The sequence below is a fragment of the Epinephelus fuscoguttatus genome, linkage group LG15 (genome assembly GCF_011397635.1).
Source record: "Epinephelus fuscoguttatus linkage group LG15, E.fuscoguttatus.final_Chr_v1".
NCBI lineage: Eukaryota > Metazoa > Chordata > Actinopteri > Perciformes > Serranidae > Epinephelus > Epinephelus fuscoguttatus.
In genome coordinates, this window is record NC_064766.1 from 42412745 (window position 1) to 42426633 (window position 13889).

Genomic DNA, 13889 nt, shown 5'->3' on the forward strand with positions numbered 1-13889 from the left:
TGCCCTCGTCATCACCTGCCCTCGTCATCACCTGCTGCCATCACCTGCCCTCGTCATCACCTGCCCTCGTCATCACCTGCTCTCGTCATCACCTGCTGTCATCACCTGCTGCCATCACCTGCCCTCATCATCACCTGCTGTCATCACCTGCCCTCGTCATCACCTGCTGCCATCACCTGCCCTCGTCATCACCTGCTGCCATCACCTGCCCTCGTCATCACCTGCCCTCGTCATCACCTGCCCTCGTCATCACCTGCTGCCATCACCTGCCCTCGTCATCACCTGCTGTCATCACCTGCTGCCATCACCTGCCCTCGTCATCACCTGCTGCCATCACCTGCCCTCGTCATCACCTGCTGTCATCACCTGCTGCCATCACCTGCCCTCGTCATCACCTGCCCTCGTCATCACCTGCCCTCGTCATCACCTGCTGCCATCACCTGCTGCCATCACCTGCCCTCGTCATCACCTGCCCTCGTCATCACCTGCTGTCATCACCTGCTGCCATCACCTGCCCTCGTCATCACCTGCCCTCGTCATCACCTGCCCTCGTCATCACCTGCCATCACCTGCTGCCATCACCTGCCAGCCATCATCACCCTGCCATCACCCTGCCTCAAACATCACCTGCCCTCGCCATCACCTGCCCGCCATCACCTGCCGCCATCACCTGCCCTCGCCATCACCTGCTGTCGCCATCACCCTCGCCATCAAAGTCCTCACCTGCCTGATGGTTTACGTTGGCACTACAACCCGCACAGGACAGTTGAACAGACATGTTGGACTGTTCCTTTAGAGTCGATCTGTCAGTGATTCAGTTTGAGACATCATTCCTAAAACGCTGAGTTGATCTGTGCGTCAGGACTTTTGTCTCCGGAGTGTTTCTTAGTGTTTGATTCTTTGTAACAACGGTTTTTAAACAGAGAAGACGTTTTAATCATTTACATCATTTCATTTTCTGTTAAAAACAAAAAAAGAACAGGAAGGTTGAACAACAAAAACTAAAATGTTCAGAGTTCATCAGAAGCAGCTTTGACCTTAAAGAACCACAACAATGAGAAAAACCTTTGATAACTGAGCAGCAACAAATCGCTGTGACGTTGGTAGTGATCTGACCTGACTGACTCGGAGCTCTTTGGTCACTCAACGACTTCACTGGTTGTTTTGTGATTGTTGCAGCCTGAAACGTCTGATCTCACTGCAACCTGTCTACAAAACATTGGGATGTATGTTGTGATATTTTTTAGGACTTTCTTCTACCATTATAAGAATTTTAAAAAAAATATTTGAATCCATATTGGTGTCAAATAAGACAAATATTTGAAAAAATCTTTGCTGGTCCGAAGTTTGTTTTGTTACAACCGTCAGAGTGAAATTTGTAAGGTGACAGACAGGTCGGTGAGGATGAAACAGGCGACCTGGTGATACAGGAAGAATAGAATCCATTACAGATGAGGCAGACAGTGGCGCCAGTGTCAGGTGAAGGAGAGTCCGCTGTGCCTTCGACAGCTTGAGACACTTGATAGTTTGAAAAGTCAGAAAGTTCCAACAGTTAAACACTAATCTGCGTACAGCGTTCTACAGTCGACACTTAAAGCTCCAGTGTGTCAGATTTAAATAGAATCTAATCTAATGTTTATATCTACACAGGGAGCAGGTCCTCGTCTACAGAGACGACCATGTTGCACCACCATGATTCTACAGTAGCCCAGAATGGACAAACCAAACACTGACTCTAGATAGAGACATTCATGTGTTCATGTTGGACACCGTGGTTAGCAGCTCCTCCATGATGAGCAGCATCAGAAAAACTATGATTTTATTTAAATGTGAAGTTAAAAGAGAAAAAAGTTGAGCGGACATTATCAAGTGCTGTGTGGAGCGGACCAGCTGTGACGAGCCAGACAGCATCTGAGAAACAGATGTTTTACTGTGAAACGTCTTCCTTCAGAGTGTTTCCTAGTCTGTTCCTCTGAGAATCATTCAGCTCCTGAACAATCAACACTGAAGGAATTCTGAGCAGGAGAAGTTTCTTCACTGCTGGACACCACTATATCCTCCTGAATATGACACACTGGACCTTTAAATGTGGTTGTGTGTTTTAAATGATGAGTGTTCTTACTGTGACAGATTCACCTGCTCTGAGCTGCAGGAAAAGGGCCTCGCATGTTTGAGTTCCAGTGTTGCTCACATCGACGCCCTAACACCTCGACTCTGTCATTAAACCCCTTCATAAACACTGGGTAGCATTAGCCGTGTGACGCTAACAGTTATCCCTGTCACTGTGCGAGTGAGTCTGTCCCAGAGCAGCAGCGTCATGATAAACAGAGTGGGGCTGAGTGGATCAGTGAGCTGCACGCAGCTCTACAATAAAACCAGATGTGACTGTTTTAAACACTCTGTGGTATGTGGTAATGATTTGTGGTGAAGTTGTGGTGATTGGACAAAATGACAAGGTCGTGCAGACTTGATAGGGACTGGCTGAATGAGTGTGAGACAGTGTGAAGTCGTGGAGAGAGCGACTGTCTCTGGAGAAAACATGATAACTGTTTGTTCTCCAATTTCTCAGCTGATTTATGGACGCTGACTCAGATGAAGCCTCACTGACTGATATCAACACGTGTTTCACTGAGTGATGAAGACGACTGTTGGAGTATCTTCATTTCTATGATCTGTGTGCCTCTGCCGATAAACTACAATAACTAACTTCCTGTTAGACCACCTGCGTGCACCTGTCCCTTTGTCCCTGCCCTCCGTACACACTCCCAGCAGCAGCAGCAGCAGCAGCAGCAGCAGCAGCAGCAGCAGGCGTTCACTGGGCCGGCCGGTGGTGGATGAACCTCTTCAGGTGGTAGCGCAGCACTCCTTTGGTTTTAAAGGTCTTGCCGCAGCTGCAGGCATGCGGCCGCTCTCCGGTGTGGTCGAGCTGGTGGACCCGCAGCAGCGAGCTGGTGAAGAAGAACTCTCCGCAGGTGATGCAGTAGTGGCTCTTCTCTCCCGTGTGTTTGGATCTCTGGTGGCTCAGCAGCGAGCCCGATGTGATGAAGCTTTGACCGCAGTCTCTGCAGGTGAAGGGACGCTCACCGGTGTGGATCCTCTCGTGGGCCCTCCAGGAGTTGTGGTAGGAGAAGGACTTCTCGCAGTATGAGCACTGGTACAGCTTCTCCTTGGTGTGGCTCAGCCGGTGCATCTTCAGGTAGTGAGCGATGGTGAAGCTCTTGCCGCAGTCGTCGCAGGTGAATGGCTTCTCGCCCACGTGGAACAGTGTGATGTGAGACCTCAGGTGGGACGACTGGGTGAATCTCTTGCCGCACGTGATGCAGAGGAACGGTCGCTCTCCGGTGTGGGTGACCATGTGAGACTTGAGGTGTGGTGACTGGGTGAACCTCTTCCCGCACTCTGTGCACTTGTAGGGCTTGAGTCCAGTGTGCGTGCGGTTGTGCAGCTTCAGCCCCTGCAGGCTGGAGAAACACTTGCCGCACTCAGTGCAGTGGTAGTCCTTCAGGTCCTCGTGGGTCCGCTGGTGGCAGCGCAGGCCACTCAGCAGCTTGAAGCCTTTGCCGCAGGTGGAGCATTTGTGCGGCTTCCTGTTGGAGTGGGTCACCTGATGGAGCTTCAGGCTCTGAGGGTTGCTGAAGGTCTTCTTGCACTTGAGGCAAGGCAGCGGCTTCGGGTTCTTGTGCGACTTGCGGTGGAAGTTGAAGCCCTGGTAGGAGACGAACATCTTGTTGCAGACTTTGCAGTGGTAGCACTTCTCCCCCTTGTGCTGCTCCAGATGATCATTGAGCTCGCCCTGCTCGCTGAAGCCGTCCCCACAGAACCAGCACTTGAAGGGTTTGGTGCCGGAGTGCGTCCGGTGGTGGGTCTTCCAGTCCCTCTTCAGGGCGAAGGTCTTGTCGCAGTAGGAGCAGCGGTAGGGCTCCTTGCGGTCGTGGATCTGCTGGTGGACGACGAGGCTCATAAGGGTCGGGTAGGTCTTCCCGCACTGCCAGCACTCGTTGGGTTTCTGTCCTCGGTGGGTCCTGCGGTGAGCCTCCAGGTGGGACTGTTTGTAAAAGCCTTTGTTACAGTCGCAGCAGTACACCATCTTCCTGCCCGTGTTGGTCGGCCGGTGCTGCCTCGGCCTCTGGGGACACAGCTGAGGGTGGTCGTCTGCGGGAAGGAGAGGTCAGAGGTCAACTTCTTTAACAAGTTACTCACAGATGGACACAGTAAAACATGGCGGCACCATGATGTGATGATACTTGTGATAAATAAACAGATAAAGTGCTAAAATACAACTGAAAATTTTAAAAAATCAAATGAAATTATTTCCAACATTCTGTTACGTACATTTTACCCCTCAAACTCTCTTTAAACTAACTCAATAAATCTGAGTTTCATGATGCGTTCATGGCACAGGTCAAGTTCACGGTGACGATAAATAAGTGACATATTCTGCAGCTCTGCACTGAAAATCTGCTTTAATATAAAAGTCTAAATAAACCATAAAACTGTTTTTGTTCTTGACCCAAATCTTTAGAATTCATTTATTCTCCTGATGAGTTTATATCACAACAGATTTTAATAGGGCTGGGGCGATGCGTCGACGTCATCAACTACGCTAATATGTCGACGCAAATTATTTGCGTGGACGCATCGGTTCAAACAAAAAAATGGCGGTGTGCAGCAGCAGTGCTGGTATCGACTCCTCAGGGCTTCAACAAACTAAAAAATCATGTCGTACATGCTCTTCAAAAGTTTGGGAACACTTCACATTCAGCAGAGCAGATACCAAGGTTTGGCGATTGTGTAAAACGCAGCTGTCGTACCATATAAGCACGTCGGTGATGAGTGAGCAACTAAAAAGATGACACCCTGGAGCTGTGAATCAAGATGGCAAAACACCGTAAGTTCTGTCAAGTTTTTCCCTTTCCCATGTTGGGTGTGTGTTTTAGTCTAAGTTTAAGTCCACTGTAACATCTGACTGTTGCTTTGTTAGCCTACTTATGTACCCTACGCTCACTAACGTAGGCTAGTTTAAATCTGCGGTTTATCATCCGGGTATGTTTCTGTGAGTGTGTGTGCTGTGTTGTGCTACAGGTTTGGGCCGGGATTGGTTATAATTGTCTCGAACTCGTGTCGGGTTCGGTTAGGAAAATGCGGCCCAAGCCGCCTGTGTGTGTGTGTGCGTGTGTGCATGACACATAGAGCAGAGGAGAGTTGTAAAGGCGTGACCATGTAGAGACAGAAATGACATGCAGTCATGTGAATAAGATAAATAACATCTCTTTAGTTAGTTTAATAAAAGGACAGGTATAGACCTGTTCTATAGGAAAGGTAACCTTACATGACTTCTGTTGTGATCTGGAGCTATACAGGAAATAAAACCAAATACAATTAACTTGATCTGCTATTGATTACTATCTAATCAATAGCAATCCTTTCTGAAGTTGAGGTCCAGTAGCCTATGTTCTGATTACATGACTGACAAATGACTGGCATACCAGCACATGCAATGATGTGGACTGTACATTAACAAACTAAACCATAAGTTTTAAGAGTAAGTTCATTAACCCTTGTGTTTGGGGTTTGTCACCTTTTTAGGAGCCATGACTGTCAAAGACATGAGGCCCCTTGCGATTGTGGAAGGAGTAGGTTTCCGTGAAATGGTCAACACATTTCACTCTAGGCTCCCTTTACAGATTTGATGGAGAAGAAATGTGTGACTTCAACGGACACCATGAAAACTAAGCTAAAACATGTCACATCCAAAATCACACTCACCAGTGGACCAGGGTTTTCCCTGGGTTTGTTCGAGATCAAGGTGGCAAAGGCCTGTGGCGGGGGGCATCTTGACAGCTGTACTTTTAGATACGGTCCCCCCTCTATTAAATATGAAAGGAGGCCCCCACATGCTAGAGATTTACACTGCTGACTTGTATCATCAGAACAGACATGTCCTGTGATTTTTAGTCTCCTATGATTATATTTACCCTTTACAGCAGGCACATCCTGACAGCTGAGAATATTACTGTCAGGTATTGTCCCCCCTCACAGGACATGTCTGTTCTGATGATACAAGTCAGCGGCCCTGAAATGTGTGTTTCTCTTCTATAATACACATTCTCAGAAGCAACGTCTTTCTACATACGGGCTTCCTTCACCTTTCAAACGGGGCAGAGCTCCGTGGGAAACAGTAGGAGAGACACAGCCCGAGGGGGAACCAGGATCTGACACAACACCGCAGGGAGAAGCAGGTCTGTGGAGCTGTGCACCGGACAAAAAAACAAGCACGTAGCACCGAATGCACACCGCTATGGTGTTGCTTTGGGTTGTAAGCACACACGACGCATGTCTACATTGAAAGTAATGGGCTTGTGCGCACAAAAGAGGCTACATCTGAACGCCCCCCCATGGACGCACACACACAAGCAAAGGAAAGAAACAGTGGCGATGACATGAGCCAGGATGATGATGGTGATGGTGAAAAAGTGAGGAACGAGGTACTTCTTTATTTTGGGGAGAACTGTATGCCGAGGGAGAACGACCCCCTTCAGTGGTGGAGGGAAAATGAGGGTAGGTTCCCCACCCTCTTTATTCTAGCCAAGTCTTATTTGGCTCTACCTGCTACATCAACGCCATCTGAAAGGCTTTCTTCAGCTGCAGGAAACATAGTGACCAAGAAAGGGGCCAGCCTGACTGCTGACCATGTGGATATGTTGACATTCCTCCACACGAATGCCTAACTGTGTCTTGAAACACACACACACACACACACACACACACACACACACACACACACACACACACAGAGGACTTACATACACATCATCCTTCTAAGAGATAGAGAAAAGAGAGGAGGAAAAGGGCAAAAGGGAGAGAGGGTCTAAAGTGTATTACTTCACACTAGAAGATTGTTGTTTTCATTATATAGTTAAGTTGTACTTTTTGGCTTAAGATAAGAGGAAAGCTGCCAGAAAAGAGAAAGCGAGGGGGACCGGCGTTCTGAGCTTGTGTTTGAATGTTACTACTGTTTGTTCTAAAAGAAAAAAAGAATGCCCACTCTTAAGTGAGATTTTTCATTTTTATTTTTTATCATGCTGATCTGTTCTGTACAACATCTATTGCACGTCTGTCCGTCCTGGAAGAGGGATCCCTCCTCAGTTGCTCTTCCTGAGGTTTCTACCGTTTTTTCCCCGTTAAAGGGTTTTTTGGGGAGTTTTTCCTGATCAGCTGTGAGGGTCATAAGGACAGAGGGATGTCGTATGCTGTAAAGCCCTGTGAGGCAAATTGTGATTTGTGATATTGGGCTTTATAAATAAAATTGATTGATTTTTGTGTTCCCCCCGAGTGACTTGAATATTTAATTTATTTTTTTGGATAAAATAATATCTGACCTCAGATTGTGTTACTCTGCACTACAACTTGAATTTTATTTCACATAAAAGATGATTTTCTTGAATACTAATGCTCTGCAAGGCAGTGTTTAAGTGTTTAAGTGTCAATAAATGTTAATGTTAATAAGAAATGTTTTGGTATTCAAATGATTTAAAAACTAATTCAAAAAAAAAATAGTCGTTAGATTAGTCGATTAATCGAAAAAATAATTGCTAGATTAATCGCTAGAAAAATAATTATTTGGGACAGCCCTGGATTTTATCGACTGATTCTTACCAAGAGACAGGAAGTCCCGCCCCTGTAGCCACAGCCTGCAGTCGGTCAGTTTGACGCAAAGCTTCATGAGGACGGGATACGACTGGATCTCCACATCACCGTCTGGTTCCATTTTGATCCGAACGTCTTTGGCTGCATCCTGAAATCACACCTTTGATCAGTCTGATCCAGAGTCAGCGACACAAACGTGACATTAAAGAATAACTTTGTAACGTGGACTCTGAGTGACTGATGAGCGTGACGGCTGACGGGCTCATGGTGTTTGTGTCTGACAACGCTCTGCAGGGTTCCCACGCATTATGTCAACATTAAAAACATTTCCATGACTTTCAAGGACCCATAATAATGTTTCCATGATGATTCACAACATACAACACAAACAGAACCGTCTAAATTCAGCACACTGTCCTTTACAAGAGTCAAACACAAGTCCAGCAGACGGACAGACGTGGACACGAACGCAGAGACGAAATGAATCACGTCAGAACTCCGATAAGCCAACAGCTACAGATTACAGAAAGTAAATTCACTGTTATCTGATGGTACACTGAACGTTGTCCACAGATTATTGTAACAATACATTTTACTACACAAAACAAAATTTCCAGGACTTTTCCAGGCCTGAGAAATGAGGCTGTAAAAATTCAATGACTTTTCCAGATTTTCCATGACTGTGGGAACCCTGACAACGGAAAGGATCTCTAAAGAAACACAGCTTTGTGTTAAACAGGAAAATCCTTTTTTGACCAGAAACAGCCCCGAAATCTCTTTCACCAAACCCGATCTCTACCATCATGAAACAGACTTCATTTAAATAAACCTGAACTCGTAATTAATGTGCAGTACCAGTATCAGTGTGCAGTACTAGTGTCAGTATTAATGTGCAGTACCAGTGTTAGTGTGCAGTACTAGTGTCAGTATTAATGTGCAGTACCAGTGTCAGTGTGCAGTACTAGTGTCAGTATTAATGTGCAGTACCAGTATCAGTGTGCAGTACTAGTGTCAGTATTAATGTGCAGTACCAGTATCAGTGTGCAGTACTAGTGTCAGTATTAATGTGCAGTACCAGTATCAGTGTGCAGTACTAGTGTCAGTATTAATGTGCAGTACCAGTATCAGTGTGCAGTACTAGTGTCAGTATTAATGTGCAGTACCAGTGTTAGTGTGCAGTACCAGTGTTAGTATTAATGTGCAGTACTAGTGTTAGTATTAATGTGCAGTACCAGTGTTAGTGTGCAGTACTAGTGTTAGTATTAATGTGCAGTACCAGTGTTAGTGTGCAGTACTAGTGTTAGTATCGGTGTGCAGTACCAGTATCAGTGTGCAGTACTAGTGTCAGTATTAATGTGCAGTACCAGTGTTAGTGTGCAGTACTAGTGTCAGTATTAATGTGCAGTACTAGTGTTAGTGTGCAGTACTAGTGTCAGTATTAATGTGCAGTACTAGTGTTAGTGTGCAGTACTAGTGTCAGTATTAATGTGCAGTACCAGTGTTAGTGTGCAGTACTAGTGTCAGTATTAATGTGCAGTACCAGTGTTAGTGTGCAGTACTAGTGTCAGTATTAATGTGCAGTACTAGTGTTAGTGTGCAGTACTAGTGTCAGTATTAATGTGCAGTACCAGTGTTAGTGTGCAGTACCAGTGTTAGTGTGCAGTACTAGTGTCAGTATTAATGTGCAGTACCAGTATCAGTGTGCAGTACTAGTGTCAGTATTAATGTGCAGTACCAGTGTTAGTGTGCAGTACTAGTGTCAGTATTAATGTGCAGTACCAGTGTTAGTGTGCAGTACTAGTGTCAGTATTAATGTGCAGTACCAGTGTTAGTGTGCAGTACTAGTGTTAGTATTAATGTGCAGTACCAGTGTTAGTGTGCAGTACTAGTGTCAGTATTAATGTGCAGTACTAGTGTTAGTGTGCAGTACTAGTGTCAGTATTAATGTGCAGTACCAGTGTTAGTGTGCAGTACCAGTATCAGTGTGCAGTACTAGTGTCAGTATTAATGTGCAGTACCAGTGTTAGTGTGCAGTACTAGTGTCAGTATTAATGTGCAGTACCAGTGTTAGTGTGCAGTACTAGTGTCAGTATTAATGTGCAGTACCAGTGTTAGTGTGCAGTACTAGTGTTAGTATTAATGTGCAGTACCAGTGTTAGTGTGCAGTACCAGTATTAATGTGCAGTACCAGTGTTAGTATTAGTGTGCAGTACTAGTGTTAGTATTAGTGTGCAGTACCAGTGTTAGTGTGCAGTACTAGTGTTAGTATTAATGTGCAGTACTAGTGTTAGTATTAGTGTGCAGTACCAGTGTTAGTGTGCAGTACCAGTGTTAGTATCAGTGTGCAGTACCAGTATTAGTGTGCAGTACCAGTATTAGTGTGCAGTACCAGTATTAGTGTGCAGTACCAGTGTTAGTATCAGTGTGCAGTACCAGTATTAGTGTGCAGTACCAGTGTTAGTATCAGTGTGCAGTACCAGTATTAGTGTGCAGTACCAGTATTAGTGTGCAGTACTAGTGTTAGTATTAATGTGCAGTACTAGTGTTAGTATTAGTGTGCAGTACCAGTGTTAGTGTGCAGTACTAGTGTTAGTATTAGTGTGCAGTACCAGTGTTAGTGTGCAGTACCAGTGTTAGTATCAGTGTGCAGTACCAGTATTAGTGTGCAGTACCAGTGTTAGTGTGCAGTACCAGTATTAGTGTGCAGTACTAGTGTTAGTATTAATGTGCAATACTAGTGTTAGTATTAGTGTGCAGTACCAGTGTTAGTATTAATGTGCAGTACTAGTGTTAGTATTAATGTGCAGTACCAGTGTTAGTGTGCAGTACTAGTGTTAGTATTAGTGTGCAGTACCAGTGTTAGTGTGCAGTACCAGTATTAGTGTGCAGTACCAGTATTAGTGTGCAGTACCAGTATTAGTGTGCAGTACTAGTGTTAGTATTAATGTGCAGTACTAGTGTTAGTATTAGTGTGCAGTACCAGTGTTAGTGTGCAGTACTAGTGTTAGTATTAATGTGCAGTACTAGTGTTAGTATTAGTGTGCAGTACCAGTGTTAGTGTGCAGTACCAGTGTTAGTATCAGTGTGCAGTACCAGTGTTAGTGTGCAGTACCAGTGTTAGTATCAGTGTGCAGTACCAGTGTTAGTGTGCAGTACTAGTGTTAGTATTAATGTGCAGTACTAGTGTTAGTATTAGTGTGCAGTACTAGTGTTAGTATTAGTGTGCAGTACTAGTGTTAGTATTAATGTGCAGTACTAGTGTTAGTATTAGTGTGCAGTACCAGTGTTAGTGTGCAGTACTAGTGTTAGTATTAATGTGCAGTACTAGTGTTAGTATTAGTGTGCAGTACCAGTGTTAGTGTGCAGTACCAGTGTTAGTATCAGTGTGCAGTACCAGTGTTAGTGTGCAGTACCAGTGTTAGTATCAGTGTGCAGTACCAGTGTTAGTGTGCAGTACTAGTGTTAGTATTAATGTGCAGTACTAGTGTTAGTATTAGTGTGCAGTACCAGTGTTAGTGTGCAGTACCAGTGTTAGTATCAGTGTGCAGTACCAGTGTTAGTGTGCAGTACTAGTGTTAGTATTAATGTGCAGTACTAGTGTTAGTATTAGTGTGCAGTACTAGTGTTAGTGTGCAGTACTAGTGTTAGTATCAGTGTGCAGTACGAGTGTTAGTGTGCAGTACTAGTGTTAGTATTAGTGTGCAGTACTAGTGTTAGTATCAGTGTGCAGTACCAGTGTTAGTGTGCAGTACTAGTGTTAGTATTAATGTGCAGTACTAGTGTTAGTATTAGTGTGCAGTACCAGTGTTAGTGTGCAGTACCAGTGTTAGTATCAGTGTGCAGTACCAGTGTTAGTGTGCAGTACTAGTGTTAGTATTAATGTGCAGTACTAGTGTTAGTATTAGTGTGCAGTACTAGTGTTAGTGTGCAGTACTAGTGTTAGTATCAGTGTGCAGTACGAGTGTTAGTGTGCAGTACTAGTGTTAGTATTAGTGTGCAGTACTAGTGTTAGTATTAGTGTGCAGTACCAGTGTTAGTGTGCAGTACTAGTGTTAGTATCAGTGTGCAGTACCAGTGTGCAGTACCAGTATTAGTGTGCAGTACCAGTATTAGTGTGCAGTACTAGTGTTAGTATTAATGTGCAGTACCAGTGTTAGTGTGCAGTACCAGTGTGCAGTACCAGTATTAGTGTGCAGTACCAGTATTAGTGTGCAGTACTAGTGTTAGTATTAGTGTGCAGTACCAGTGTTAGTGTGCAGTACTAGTGTTAGTATCGGTGTGCAGTACCAGTGTTAGTGTGCAGTACCAGTGTGCAGTACCAGTGTTAGTGTGCAGTACCAGTGTGCAGTACCAGTGTTAGTGTGCAGTACCAGTGTTAGTATCAGTGTGCAGTACCAGTGTTAGTGTGCAGTACCAGTGTGCAGTACCAGTGTTAGTGTGCAGTACCAGTGTGCAGTACCAGTATTAGTGTGCAGTACCAGTATTAGTGTGCAGTACTAGTGTTAGTATTAGTGTGCAGTACCAGTGTTAGTGTGCAGTACTAGTGTTAGTATCGGTGTGCAGTACCAGTGTTAGTATCAGTGTGCAGTACCAGTATCAGTGTGCAGTACCAGTGTTAGTATCAGTGTGCAGTACCAGTGTTAGTATCAGTGTGCAGTACCAGTATCAGTGTGCAGTACCAGTATCAGTGTGCAGTACCAGTGTTAGTATCAGTGTGCAGTACCAGTATCAGTGTGCAGTACCAGTGTTAGTATCAGTGTGCAGTACCAGTATCAGTGTGCAGTACCAGTGTTAGTATCAGTGTGCAGTACCAGTGTTAGTGTGCAGTACCAGTGTTAGTATTGATCCTGCAGTATTAGATGTTAATCCTGGTGTCTGAAACACTGGGTTCAGGCCTCTACAGCAGCGGACATCAAGCAGACCCACAGCAGACAGGACCTGAACCAAACTCCATTCAGAATCCGACCATTGTATTTTCTGCCCTCAGTGACAGACACACGCAGACAGACAGGTCAATAAATTTGGGTGAAGTCAGATGAATGCACGTGACTCTTTCATTCGGCTAACACCACATTGATTCAAACTTAACGCTGCCTCACCTGTTTGTCCTCACTGTGTCTTGTTGCAGCACCAAACTTTACCGGATCATTAACGTTTAACTGGAGCGGAGTTCTGTTGGGTTGAGGCCGAATTAACGGCGACACCGTAATAACGTGTTCTATCATCTTTGTGTCCGGTATCGTTAGTGTGCACCGCTAGAGAACTGGCCGCCGGTCCTTAAATGCTGTGTTTTCTGAATGGAGTCTGGTGGGGCAGGTCGCTCCCCTCAGGTCTGGAGGCTAGCACCGTTAGCTTAGCTCCACTAACAGCTTCGCTGTGAGACTCTCCGGTTGGCGTTAGGACGGGGGGTCGGTCGGTGTGTTTACCGGTGAAGCCGTGTCGATGTCCATCCCTCCGGTCCAACTGCTCAACGACGGCTCCGTTTGTAAAGTTCAGTGTTGAGCTAACAGCGCCAACTTCTTCTTCTTCTCCTCCTCCTGCAGCAGCAGCTGGCGACTTCCGGGGAAAAGTTCAACCCCCCCCAACTGCTGACTGGAGTCATGGAAAACTGGAGAAAGTCACGGAACTTCATAATCACGTTTTCCAGGCCTGGAAAAATCATGGAATTAGTAAAAAGAAATCAGTGGAGGCTTTGGAAAAGTAATTAAAGTACACCATGACACCGTTTATCACAGCCAAAAATAAAAATATTATTTTTTGTTGAATTGTCAGCTCTCCGACAACCCTTGGACACATGTGTGACGACGCTTCCATCATTAAAAAAACAACATAACTGTGGGAGCCCTTCTGTGCGGAGTTTGCATGTTCTCCCTGTGTCAGCGTGGGTTTCCTCCAGGTGCTCTGACATGTTCTCCCTGTGTCAGCGTGGGTTTCCTCCAGGTGCTCTGACATGTTCTCCCTGTGTCAGCGTGGGTTTCCTCCAGGTGCTCTGACATGTTCTCCCTGTGTCAGCGTGGGTTTCCTCCAGGTGCTCTGACATGTTCTCCCCGTGTCAGCGTGGGTTTCCTCCAGGTGCTCTGACATGTTCTCCCTGTGTCAGTGTGGGTTTCCTCCAGGTGCTCCCACATGTTCTCCCTGTGTCAGCGTGGGTTTCCTCCAGGTGCTCTGATATGTTCTCCCTGTGTCAGTGTGGGTTTCCTCCAGGTGCTCCGACATGTTCTCCCTGTGTCAGCGTGGGTTTC

General features: G+C 45.5%; 1 protein-coding gene across 3 annotated transcripts; it reads right to left on the bottom strand.

Moving 5' to 3' along the window:
- Positions 1-734: 734 nt before the first annotated feature.
- Positions 735-13182, bottom strand: LOC125902730 (zinc finger protein 664-like). Of its 3 annotated transcripts, XM_049599300.1 has the most exons (4): positions 12747-13182; positions 12478-12624; positions 7657-7795; positions 735-4152 (listed from the first exon to the last, which is right to left on the bottom strand). In XM_049599300.1, the coding sequence occupies exons 1-4, from the start codon at positions 12870-12872 to the stop codon at positions 2813-2815; spliced, it is 1752 nt and encodes a 583-aa protein (XP_049455257.1). In that variant the 5' UTR covers positions 12873-13182; the 3' UTR covers positions 735-2812. The 3 variants fall into 3 exon arrangements, with proteins under 3 accessions (XP_049455257.1, XP_049455259.1, XP_049455258.1); XM_049599302.1 differs by lacking the exon at positions 12478-12624 and having other exon boundaries at positions 13074-13182; XM_049599301.1 differs by lacking the exon at positions 12478-12624.
- Positions 13183-13889: the final 707 nt, after the last annotated feature.